Source organism: Epinephelus lanceolatus, chromosome 5, assembly GCF_041903045.1.
Source record: "Epinephelus lanceolatus isolate andai-2023 chromosome 5, ASM4190304v1, whole genome shotgun sequence".
In the NCBI taxonomy this organism is placed as follows: domain Eukaryota; kingdom Metazoa; phylum Chordata; class Actinopteri; order Perciformes; family Serranidae; genus Epinephelus; species Epinephelus lanceolatus.
The window spans coordinates 43,206,648-43,220,047 of NC_135738.1; the positions used below are offsets into that span (position 1 = coordinate 43,206,648).

At 39.4% G+C, this 13,400-nt stretch overlaps 3 protein-coding genes across 3 annotated transcripts; 1 reads left to right on the plus strand and 2 right to left on the minus strand.

Annotated features, from left to right (window-relative positions):
- Positions 1–838: 838 nt before the first annotated feature.
- Positions 839–8,989, plus strand: LOC117261710 (uncharacterized). The gene is made up of 3 exons (XM_033634150.2): positions 839–922; positions 5,614–7,111; positions 8,248–8,989. The coding sequence occupies exons 2-3, from the start codon at positions 5,618–5,620 to the stop codon at positions 8,380–8,382; spliced, it is 1,629 nt and encodes a 542-aa protein (XP_033490041.2). The 5' UTR covers positions 839–922; positions 5,614–5,617; the 3' UTR covers positions 8,383–8,989.
- A 67-nt stretch (positions 8,990–9,056) lies between these two features.
- Positions 9,057–9,932, minus strand: LOC117261712 (phosphatidylinositol N-acetylglucosaminyltransferase subunit Y-like). The gene has a single exon (XM_033634152.2). The coding sequence runs from the start codon at positions 9,930–9,932 to the stop codon at positions 9,720–9,722; it is 213 nt and encodes a 70-aa protein (XP_033490043.1). The 3' UTR covers positions 9,057–9,719.
- pyurf (PIGY upstream open reading frame) lies at positions 9,057–13,293 on the minus strand. The gene is made up of 2 exons (XM_033634151.2): positions 13,013–13,293; positions 9,057–10,311 (listed from the first exon to the last, which is right to left on the minus strand). The coding sequence occupies exons 1-2, from the start codon at positions 13,213–13,215 to the stop codon at positions 10,182–10,184; spliced, it is 333 nt and encodes a 110-aa protein (XP_033490042.1). The 5' UTR covers positions 13,216–13,293; the 3' UTR covers positions 9,057–10,181.
- Positions 13,294–13,400: the final 107 nt, after the last annotated feature.

The following is a 13,400-nucleotide window of genomic DNA, read 5'->3' on the forward strand; positions in this document are numbered from 1 at the left end:
TTGTATCTTGCAGACTCAGTGGCAGACACATTGCAATAATATATTGGAGCTAAGATAAGATGTGATGTGTCAAAAATGGTGAAGGGTCATTATTGTATATCAATTTCATTCCACCTGCATCATGCAGCCTTAATCATCCCTGTTTTGTCTGTTAATGTAAGACATGTCTGAAAATGGAATTGGCAACAAGTTAACAGATTTCTGCTGTGCACAACTGAACAGGAAATGATTACAAAGTAGCCCACACAACTGTCTGTTCTGTTGTCTCAAAGGTTTTCCTGCCAACTTTTGATAATCCACATGTAATGGTATAAAGATGTTACATAGAGATAGATACAGATAAAATGTCAGTCAGTTGATTCTATCACTGTTTATCCACTCACTATCACCTCAGTCTTGACACTGACTTATGTCTGAGTGAGTAGCTGATGGTAAATTGCGACATCTAATGGTTCTACAGTGAACAGTTTGTAAAACACCAACTACTTTAAATATATAATTTTGAAAGAGAGAAAGAGTCTATGTTGAATTTTGGCCTATAATTCGAGCCTGAGAAGACATTTTGTTCTCTAGATGTTATATACGTCACCTTAGTTATTACATGGTGGTGTCTTGGTAAAACGTGGTATTCTGTTTACATGGATTAACTTGGTTATATGTACTTGGATGAAAAAACAAAACAAAACAAAAAAATAAATAATTTACATTGTAGTGTTTTGCCTGTCTTTCTTCAAAGCTACTCTACAGTTGTAAAACTCCTCAAATATTGTAGGCTTCTTGCGTCTTTCAACTGAGGGACGTCCTTGCTCTCTCTTGTTGTCGAGCCTTACGAGAGGCACATGAATGCAACATGAACTCGAAGTAACAGCGTCGGTCTCTTTGAAGTGGAGTTTGCTGGCTGGAGCTGAATCTGCCTTCTGAGGTAATTTTTATTCCGAAAAAAAAAAACGTTTTAGTGCAATGACATTTTATGTTACAGCAAATATATGGGTCAAACTTACTCGTTTGGTTAGATACAAAGTCATTTCCCTTTTCAACTGCGAAAATACAAGCTAAACCTGTCAGGTTTTCAGTCTGGTTTTGCTGAAACCATTGTGTTTTGTAATTGCGACACAAGTTCTCAGTCCCGACTTAACTGTAAAAGATGACGAAAAATGCAGTAAAAAAGGAGAAAAAAGTAAAAGTATTTAAAGTAGCATCAGCTCTGCGACTTGATACAGTTAAGTTACATTGTTTTAGACTCCACTTGCGTGTTAGCGTCTTAAATCTAAATGTAGTCTATCTCTCAAGACAGCAAAAAAGCGCTAAAATAGTTAGCTAGTACCGATAGGCAACCAACATACGTGACCCTGATGTGTTCCGTATCAGCTCTGCTTCAAGGTGATAGCTAGAATAAATTAAAGCAGGCCTTGGTTGGTTTTGCCTGTAGGAAGTGATCTTCCATATCTGTCTACTCATAGACTGAAGCTGTAATGCATATTGTACCAGAGAGCTCAATAAACCCAATGTTTTATCATAGATAAACAGTGCTATAATTAAAAAGCCAGTAGAGCTGTTATGGGTATTCAATTTCAATTCAGTTTTATTTATAAAGCCACAAATCACACTTTGCCTCAGAGGGCTTTACAGCATAGGACGTCCCTCTGTCCTTGGACCCTCACAACTGAAAAGAAAAACCTCCCCCAAAAAAAACTTTACCAGGGAAAATGGTAGAAATGAGATGTGTCAATAAACATCATAAATTAATGGTAGAAGTATGACAATTAATAATAGAAGTAGTAGCAGGCATCAGGCAGGACCATGGCAGCAGCTTAACTACGATCCACCATCCAAGCATATCTGCGAATCGAGGGAACCTGCAAGACAGTGGAGCACAAAGGCTCTGTAGAAGAAGCCAAGTTAGCGATAGATATGCAGTAACAGGACATGAATGTCAGCAAATGAAGAAGAACCAACTTTTAAGCATCTGAAAGCGAGAGCGAGAGAGAAAGAAGAGGCTCAGTGTATCACAGGAGGTCCCCCGGCAGACTAGGCGTAAGTCAGCCTAACTAGGGGCTGGTCTGAGGCAAGCCTGAGCCAGCCGTAACTATAAGCTTTATCAACAAGGAAACTCTTAAGTCTAGTCTTAAATGTGGAGACAGTGTCTGCTTACCAGACAAAAACAGGAAGATGGTTTCACAGGAGAGGAGCCTGATAGCTGAAGGCTCTGGCTCCCATTCTACTTAAGGAGATTTTAGGAACCACAAGTAACCCTGCATTCTCAGAGCGCAGTGTTCTGGTGGGATAATATGGCACTATGAGCTCTCTAAGATATGACGGAGCTTGACCATTTAGAGCTTTCTGTGAGGAGAGGGATTATAAATTCAGTTCTAGATTTTACAGGGCGCCAGTGCACCTTGAAGTTTTTTTTTAAATATGAGAGTCAAAAGACAAATCTTTATCAAACATTATGCAAACAGTTTGTATCCTCAGGGAAATACAATATACTAACCTTTCCTATAGAGTATAGTTATCATTTGACTGGGTTTATCTTTACAGAAGCAGTGCACATTCATCATGTCTGTCACCTTGTGCCTGGGCATGATCATGAAACAAAATATTCCTGTTTATTAAAACTCCAGTAGGGAGCAAAACACCAATACAGACCCTGAACACGTCTCAGACAGTTATGCATAAAAGATCTGCTGATAGACACGCTCTTACACAACTAAATTTCATGCAAATTCATGTAATAGACAAAGCAACATAAAGCTGCTGGTCAAGTGAATACATGGAAGCAGACAAAGGATGGAAACTACAGTGTCTATACATACAAACAGATGACAAATGAAAGGAAAACCATGAATAAATGAGTGGAGAAGCATAACAAATGGTTATAAAAATTGATGTGAACTCGCTAAAATGTTGGTGAGGGTCAAGTTTAGCAGCCAACTCCAGCTTTATCTTACTGTGTTAATGTAGCAACACCAAACATACTACTTCTAAGCATCTGAGCACTCGTTTGAAATATGCGATTTTCCAAAACAAATGAAGTAGAATCTAGGGCTGGTCCTGGACAATATATCACCATTATATTGACATCATGATATGCAACTAGATATCGTCTTAGATTTTAGATATTGTAATATCTGTATATCTTCTTTTCCTGCTTTTAAAGGCATTTCTGTTCTATTATTTGCCTTTACCTATTTAGCCATTCTATCCACATTACTAATGCTTATCAAAAACCACAATGTGTAAATATTTTTATTAAAGCACCAATAGTCGACCCTACAGTATAGGTGTGATATTGATATGAAGGTATTTGGTAAAAATATCGTGACATTTGATTATCTCCATTCCTGTAGCAGAATTCAAGTTAAAGTTCAATTTTTATTATTATTATACATACAATATACATACATATTGAGTGGTGTTTCTGATATCTAGTCTTCCCTCAATGATATAAAAAAGACCAAAAAGCTAGGTAATAGATACAGATGGGACAAACCAACATTTAAACAGAAAGCAAAACAATGGACTAAGGAGTCCCACTAAATAAAACCAATGACACAAAAATAAAAGCAGGTAAAGTGAAAACAGTGAGTTTTGTGGTTCTGTACATGATCACTTTTATCAGTTTTTCTATTTATTTGTAATTACATGTCTGGTAGGTGTGGAAAGATCTGTCAGTTGAAAAGTATCCCAGAAATATAAGGCTGTAACTGCAAAAACAAGACATCTCTGTGGGTATGACACCAGTGTTTTGGCACATAGCTCCTTGGTGAGAGATGCTTGCACATATATATTTAGTAAATAACAACATTAAAGAAGCATTTCATTTCTAGAAATAGTCTTTTCATAAAACTGGGCTGTTTATGCAGTAAAAAGACAGACATACTTTTAAAATTGGTGCGACATGACCAGAGAAAACAGAGAAAAAGAGCTGTGTCATTTACTTTTGCTCAAGAGGTAGAAAACTTATAACTACCGGGATACACTGTCCTGTGTCGGACCCATAAACTCTCCCGCTTGTGGGTGATGTAATCTGAGCTTTTCTGTTATGACAAAAGAGACAATATGGCAGCCGGCGGGCATCCATTAAACTCTTTATGAAAACATTTGAGGCAAGAAATAAGCAGCACAGAATTTGATCAGCACTGCCCAGTTTTACAGTTTAATAAGAGTTTGGTCTAAGTTTGAGAGAGAAACAGAGGCGGCTCTCTCTCTCTTGATCCACTTCTGTACTCTTTGGGTGAGTTCCAGATCGCATACTTTTTCTTTTTTACTTTTAGTGGGTACTGCAGCTGCCCATGAAAAGTACATACCATTGCATGCAGTATGCATGCAATCGCGACATACGATTTTCTCGTAACATTACGCCTCGGACTTTGACCCTCTTGCTTTTATATCTGTTACATTTGGGATAAAACAAATGCCACTTATCGTGTTCACCAGAGACGGAGATCGACCTGGCGAGTTCTGCTGCTCTTACTTTTTTCTCTTACTAATTTCTGTAGTTTAACTCTAAGTTGGTATAACTGCACAGATTGTAGATTCTAACATATTATATATGCGACTGTGAAGTTACATCTGCAGTTATCTGTCACTGTTATTTTTATAGTTATGTCCCATTGTTGTTTGTAATATTTTTGTTCACTGAAACAATCAATATTCCTATTATTACTAATCGACTGCTCATCAGTTACTGGAATGTACTGTCATCTGTCATTGCAATTTCTGACAGCTGTCACTCAGCTGTCAATGAGTTTTCAAGCTGTCATCCATTTGCTGCTCAGTCAATGTGATGAATCATCCGCTGTTTCGAGGATCAGTCAGAATAGCCAGAAAAGCATGTTGGCTTGCATACTGAAAATCAGACTGGATGTAGTCGAACATCCTGGTATTTTTGGCATATTGCATTTGACATACTATGTATTGGGATGTACTTACCTTCTGGCATATTTTATACTATGGTAGTATGGGTATTGGAACACACAATCTGTGCCTGTGCTGGCATGGTGCATACAAAAATGAGGAAGTACAATCTGTAGTTTGAGCAACAGCCAGAGAAGCTCCACATTTTGCATCATCTGGCGGATTTGAGCTGGGAGCTGAGGCAGGGTGATCTGGGTGCTGGTTAGATGGAGGAAAGTTTACCAAAGTAATTTACACGTATTACCCTCATAGTTATGATACATAGCTGGTTGAAAATTGGCAAAGTTTCCCTTTGAGAAGTTAAGGGTCGCAGCAGTATACCGGTTTCAAGGTATACCATGGTCTGAACATTGCCGGTTATCATACGGTGTACATCTGCTTATCTACGGTATTGGAAAAAGAATGCAGCTGGACAGAGAATCTCACATCTGTTTTGTTTATTTTTCAGAAGGGAGATTTATTACTAGTTTCTAGTTTTAATTATGATACAATTTTGATAATAGTTTTATACCATATACTTTTGAGATGGTTAACATACTATGAAAATCTCATACCACTGCTTCACTGAAGTAGTTACAGAAAAAGGTATTAAGAGAAATTCCATATATTAGCATATATGGCAGCATAACCATCTTTTATCTTGTATTTTCTTTCATTTAAGTGAGTGTATTTACATATCCTCTTTCTGTTGAACAGACCCATGGATGACAGTGAGGAGACAGACTTCTTCTGGGAGCCTTGGACTTGGACACCTAGGAAAGGAAAAAGAAAAAAGAAATCCAAAAAGGACAAGAAAAATGCAAATTGCAAAAACAACATAGCCATGAAAATGGATGAGAACATTCAGAAGAAAAAGAAAAAGAAAAGCTCAAAATTTAAGGAAGCAATGAAAGAAAATAGAGAAGCTAAAAAAGAAAAGAAGAAAAAGAAAAACAGATTGCACTCAGAACTAGATGATAGTTTTATATTTCCTCAGGGCAGCAGTGTACAAACAAAACCTACAATGGAGCCTGGAACATTGATTCCACACAGCAGTGACAAGCTTAAACCTGGCAAAGACTGCAAGAAGAAAACCAAAAGAAAAAAGAAAGTGGCGTTTGACTTATCACCAGCCTACATATGTGCCAAACATCCTCAATTAAGCTCTTCATCTCAGCATTCTCCCAAAGAGAGCGTCCTCTTGGAAAATGAAGCTGTGAGAGATGCTGAGAGCTGTTCACAAGTCACAGGACACAGCCAGGGTCAAACACATGCTAATGAATCTCAGTGCACCAATGAGGATATAAACAGCCAGGACCTGTTCATCACCCAGAAGACATTCAGAGTGTCGCCCTCAGAACCTTCCAGTGGGGAAGCCAGCGACCAAGCCATAACTACAAGTCCTCAAATGTTTGCACCACGAAACAGGTTGGACACGTCTGTAGTATGGCTAAAACAGCATCTCAACCAATCATACAAATGTCCACATGACTCACATTTCCATCAGGACCACGGAGAAACAAACGAGCAGGTGCAACAGCCAAAGACAGTACAGGTGCTTCTCACAGAGGAAGAGGAGCAGTTAAACAAAGCACATCAGAGTCCCAAGGAGGCAAAATCCTTCTTTGAGACACAGATGGAGTTAAACACAAACCTAAATCAGGTGAAAAAAGTTGCACACCCTGCACATAAAACACTCAGTGTGGAAAATGAATACCTGGATGAGCCAATTGTTGTAAAGTCAAAGCAGTCTCTTTCATATCTGTCAGATGAGCCAGCGGTGTTGCCCCCCATGTCCCTGACAAGCACTTCCACACAGACAGAAAACTTCTTCACCACTGAACTCTCCTCCTACCTCAACTTCGACCAAAAAAGAAGATTGAGCGTACACTTCGAGAACTTGAAACCGCTGGATCTGAGCATGCCAGAGAGGGCAAGAAAAAACCTCGGGACATGTTTGTCAGTGACTTTACAAGAAGAGATCAAAAGTGACAACCACAAAGAGCCCAGCCTGCACCCATCTTGTTCCTCAGACACAAAAGATGGAGAGGCAAAGAAAGAGCCCTCTGGCCGACAGCCTTGCTCTGGAAGCACACAAGGTAAAGGTGAAACAACGCTGAGCCCCCAGTCAGAGTCTGAGGCCAAGTCTGCAGACACGACAGCCTCCAGTGAAGACGACCCCCCCTGTCGCACTGGCAAGCTAGACCTGATCCAGGTGATACTCCTCTCACTGCTCACTGCACGTACCCAGGCCTGTGAAGGCATCAAATATCATGTGTCTTGCACAGTCTAGAATAGTATGAAGGAGGATCAGGGCCATGTTAAAGAAAAAAAAAAAAATCAAGATTTTGAGAATAGTCATGATATTCCCCTGCCTGTCCCTGTGTCCAAGGCTATAGGTTTCTAGGCTATTTAATTGTTCTGTATCATCACGCTATTATTAACATAAGCAGAGGATATAAATACGAAGTGGTAACCTTTGTATGTAAATGCATGAATGAAAACATGGATGCTTCGCCACCCCCCCCCCCCCCCCAAAAAAATATTTAGTGAGGTCACATTGACCTTGACCTTTGACCTTCCAACACAAACTTTATATCAGTTTATTCTTCAGTCCAAGTGGATGTTTGTGTCAAGGTGTTATTGAGACATTGTGCTCATGAGAATGAGACAGATGCAAGGGCACATTGACCTTGACCGCCAAAATCAAATCAGTTCCAAGTAAACGTTTGTGTTATATTTGAAGAAATTCCCTCAAGGTGTTTTTGAGATATTGTGTTCACTAGAGTGAGACAGACAATGTCACAGTGACCTTGACCTTTGACCCTCGACCACCAAAATCTAACCAGTTCATTCTCGAGCCCAAGTCAACCTTTGTGCCAAATTTGAAGAAATTCCCTCTAGGTGTTCTTGAGATATCACATTAACGGGAAGGAGACAGACAAGGTCTAAACTATGACCACCAGAAACTAATCAGTTCATGGTGACATTTGTAAGTGGACATTTGTGCCAAATTTGAAGAAGTTGCCTTGAGGCAGGCTTGAGATATCGCATTTACAAGCATGGGACATATGTACATACGGACCACCCTGAAAACATAATGCCTCTGGCCACAACTGTCCCTGGCGTGGAGGCATAAAAAATTGGCCTGTGGTTGAGAGAGCCACATACAGAGTAGGAAGGAGGGAATGTATGGACTCAACGTGTTTTGGTCTTTTTCCTTATCCTTTAAACTGTTTTGCTTGCTAATCGGTCGCAAAAAAGGTGTTTGTGTTTGTCAGAATAATTTGCAAGAACGGTCATTTAAGTACACACCACTGTCAAGTAACAAACTGACTTTTTGCTCTTCAGGTGAGGGCAGTCCAGATGAGACTCAATGAATCCTTCTTCTTCAAGACAAAAGGAGAGGGACGGTCACCCAGACCAGAGTCTCCACTGATGAAACTCGCTCAGGGCAGAGAGGTTAAAAGCAGGAAGGGGCACTGAGGTCATATGAAAGCATGGAAATTAAGGTTCCCTGACACTAACCTGCAGTCAGTGGCTGCCACATTCTTATTTACATTTTTTGCCAGGTATCCTTTAATGTGTGGAGCAGTATTTCAGTGGCTTGGGTTTAAGAGCAGCCAAGCATCAGATTTACAGGCAAATTAAAATTCAGTTCTTAATGCCAAAGTTTATCTGTACCTTGTTCTTGAGAGATAAGAATCTTTGTGTAGGGAGCTGTGATGTTAAAGGTGTACTAGGCAGGATTGTCATTAATGTTTGTAAACATACTTGCTGGGGAAAGTGAAAGTAAAGGCCTTGGCACACCAAACCAACTGTCCCAAAATGAACTTCTGGAGAAGAATCACAGAAACCTCTTAGTATTCATGATGACTTCATGTATTTATCCATTGTTCAAATTTTCAAGTTAGACTTTCCTGTAATGTTGGTATAGGTTACTTCCTCAAATACCAGTTTTATTCAGTGTTTTTGATGTTTTCAGGAAACTATGACATCGAATTGTAGTTCATAGTTTTGTTTGTGGTCTGTTGTTTTGTGTTGAAGACTTTTATCAATTAAAGTCTTTTATCAATTAAAGTTTATTTATTATGCAGAACCAGTTGTTTACATGTGTTCTTTAAGTGTTAACAGTAAAATGACACAGTGAAGTTTCAATATTAAGTTGTTCACTATTCTTTTTATTCATTTCACCTCCATAGCAATGTACACATGGAATTAGTCATGTCATAAACAGTTAGTTAACCTTCCATTTCTGCTCAGAAATGTGAACTACATTAAGGGTTGGAATTAACACAAGACGAGTCAGAGCATAACAATGAAGCAACCAAAACTTGTCTACAGGGCTTGTTTTTTTAGCTGATATGACTACAACACATTAGCACGCTGTACTTAAAGCAACCAGATAACCACTATTCAAAAGGGAAAAAAATAAATATATTAGCCCCAGTTATTACACACAGCTGCCCTCCACCTTAAAATGTAGCAACCAGTTAAAATCCACCCATGGTTACGGTTAAAACTGATCTGTTTTAACAGTAAGAGTTGCATTAGATTTTTGCCGCATTCAGTTTCCTTCAAACTGTCCTGTGTAATTCTGCCTCATAATACAATGAGTCTGTTTCCTTGGTATCTCATTCAAAATGTGTATTCCTGCAGGATGTCAATCTAGTGCTTGCAGAGAAAGTAACATTTACTGCTAATAAACTCCACTGTAGCTGTCCTCGTCATGTGCTGATGTGATGTCAAACCATTCTGTTTTCACCTTTTGTCAAATTATTTTAAGGCTGATATTTCCTTTAACAGAACAGAATCAGAACAACCTAGTTGTGTCTAAAAAGTTTGATCCCCATCCAGCTCCAGAGGTGGAAGAAGACGTACACAGGGATGGTGACCGGGAGCAGCAGGCTGTAGAAACACAGACTGTTGCTGCTGGTGCAGCCTTGAGGGAAGTTCTCATCCACCGCAGCAGAGTAGAACAAACCAAACAGAGACACTATTGGGACCAGCCCCACCATCATGGACAGCGAGAACATGCCTGCAGATGGGTTCTGACACAGGGCACTACAGGAGTAAATAAATACCTGAGGGGATATAATACATGAAGTTTCAGCCAGCTGGCAAGAATGCAGTATAAGTTCTCACTGAGCTGCAATTTGAGCTGTGGGGGATCCAGTGACAGTGAATTGTCTCACTCAGTCCAACAGCCTTTAAAACACTAAGAGTGTTTGTTTGGGTCAGCTGAAGGTGTTGTGATAGAGCTTCTACCCTTGTGTTGGTGCGGTCTAGGTAGCTTTATCTGTGTCTTTCTGTATGAGTCTGGCTTCCTGGGCGATCATGTTGGGGATGCCGTCAATGATGGGATAGGCAATACCAAGCTCCTCGTTGATCAGCTCATTGGTCTTAGCATCGTACCTGTGGAGGGACAAGAGCAACATAATTCTTCTATGATGCACACCACTTAATGATGCTGTGATGTATTCAAAATTATTTTTTCAGCATGTAACATTTAATACATGCAAGCTGAGGAAAAAAGGTGTTTTTACCATGGGGCAAATGAAAACCGAACTAATGAATAGCGATACCCGTTACCAAAAGTGGTCACTCAATGGCACTTGCAAAGGTTACATTTTTAATTGTTAGCAACAGTAGCGACCCCACTGAGTTAGTGTAACACTTTTTTAAAGGGACGGTTCACCCCATAATCAAAAATACATTTGTCTCCTCTTAACCTGTAGTTCTATTTATTTGTCCAGGTTGTTTTGGTGTGAGTTGCTAAGTGTCTGAGATATCGACAGTAAAGATGTCTGCCTTTTATCCAGTATCATGGAACTAGATGGCACTCAGCTTGTGGTGCTCAAAGTGCCAAAAAATATATTTGAAAAACTCAACAGAAATGTCTCTTTCCAGAAATGATGACCCCGTTACTCAAGATAATCCACAGACCTCGTTGTAGCAGTTGCATGTGGGGACTATTTTCGTTCCATCGAACTACACCCATCAACCATATCAATGTGCAAAGGGATGCGTGTGTCTACTGCTAGCTCACCTGACACCACTTAGCTAGCTAACATTACAGCTTAGCTGAGAGGGAAAACATTAACGTTTACATCTCACACTGTCAGCCCCTTTCCATGAGTAGATACATGCTTTCTTTTGCGAGGTGATATAGTTGAGGGTGTAGTTTGATAAAAAGAATATAGTTCCTACATGAAACTCCGCACAAGGTCTGTGGATTATCTTTAGTTACCAGGTCATGATTTCTGAAAGAGACATTGCTGTTGAGGTTTTGAACTTTATTTTTTTGGCACTTTGAGCACCACAAGCTGAGTGCCATCTAGTTCCATTATACTGTAGAGAAGGCAGACATCTCTATGTCTGACATCTCCAACACCCCAGAAGGCGAACAATAAAGTGCCACACTGACCGAGTACTTCGACTGAAAAGTTTCTGATGCGCCAGACACATAAGAGCTTAATTCACTTTGACAGTTTTTAAAGTTTTACAGCCAAACGAAAACTATAGTATGTGATATAGACACATTGGTGGGATAAGAAAAGAGTGGGACAATTAGGGAATATGGAAATGACGCCTACTGTGATGTCCTGGAAATCCATAACCATAAGCATGAGAACATTTCCTTCTGATACTAAGTAATTATGTAGGCTAATAAAATCAGCATCATTCTCCAATTATTATGATTCTGATTCATTTGACATGTTACACAAAGATCAACCATGAGGGTAAAGCCCATGAGCCTACACTGGGCCTAAACTACACCAGTAAGGTTCACTCAGTGGTGTAATGTAACAGTACTTAGATAAAGTGCAGATACTCCCAAAAAACACCTGAACTATCACTTTTGATATAAACTACATATTTACTATAAAACTCAGGACTATCGAAACGTAAAGACTTAGTTGAGTTACAGGCACTATTAAAAGCAAAATGCAAAGTGTTACTAGAACATTTACAAAATTTGTTTATTATTTTAGACGACAAGGAGCATAGAGGAAAATTTCACTTTAAACACCAGTTTGCATGTATGCTGTTAAAACAGATGTGTACTTCAGTGGTAGGTGTTCAACTGTAATTCTCTACAGAATAATTTAAAGGGTAGTCTAAATATTTTTCAGTTCAAGAAAATGTAAAACGAAATAACAATTAGACTACATGAAACTGTCGTGTAAAAGCTGTTTCCTTGTTGAAGGGGACAGTGTGTATGGCTCTCAATTCTTCTCTGTTTATTTATTTTTCTTTCTTTCTTTCTGAAGTTACTGTAAGTATTGGTTATCAATTATAACTGACAGACCATCTATTTCTTCTGATCATTTGTGTTCTGAGAGAGGGGCAGGTACAATAAGAATGTTTTCTTCTCCCTGCTCCTTTTCGGTCATGGAAATATGTATTAGAGTTGTTTTAATTGTGACTTTGATGGCTACACATGGACATGAGCAGAACAAATAAAAATGTAAATGTAATCCAATACATTTCCCCTAGGCATCTTTCATACTTACTACAAATTAGGGAAGGGTGGAGACTGGGACAGGATGAAGGAATGGAAAAACTGTTTTTGTTATTCAAATCCTGTAAGTTGTAAAAAAGACAAGTGTAATGTAGGCTCCATTTTTATTGAGGTGGTGTATTTTAAAGAACTAAACTGAACAATGCTCAAAATTCCGACCCTTGCTCTTTCATTAACAGCATTTACTGGTACTTTTACTTTGAATACTTCAGTAGCCTACATTTAATATGATATTACTTTTGATAGTTAAGAACTTTTCAGATACTTTTACTCATGTAATATTCTAATAGGTAACTGTAACATATTGAACAATACCATGTCTAATTGATGCAGCACTTCTTCCATTACTGCACGGATATGAGGCCAAAACTATTCAGATCACCGAGGTGTGTGTGGTGACGTCAGTGCCTCGGCTGCAAGTTTGAAGAGCTGCTGAAGGTTTTACATGACATCACTGTAGTGATTGTATTTGTAGCCCGAAGCCTCGAGGCTTTCTCCCCCGGTAAAATTAGAACGTTAGCCCCAAAGCTTTTATCGGAGCGTCACTACTTCTTCTACATTTTGGCTGTCCTGTAACGCTGTGTGTCTCACCTCAGCGGCTTCTTGGACAGCGGACACACCAGGAACTCGAGCAGGGAGGTGTCAAAAGACTGCTGCACTTCGTCCTTCACATCAGAGAAGCTCCTGACCGGCACAGAGGCGGCTCTTACCCCCTGTAATACAGCTACAGTCCTCACATAGCGGTGAACACTAAGTGTTTCTGTCACCAGTTTGCCCAAAACATTCCCAAACATGACCAAAACTGTTCAACAAGCTGGCGAAAACTCCCCGACAGGAAACAGGAAGCACCTTCACAGACAGTGTGTAACCGAAATATGAGTCCTCTTCCTGAAAACGATTCTCGTTAGTTCCGCTGTTGACTTATTTAGCAGTCACCTCTCCAGTATTGAGATGTTTCATTTTGAAATGTAATAGATTA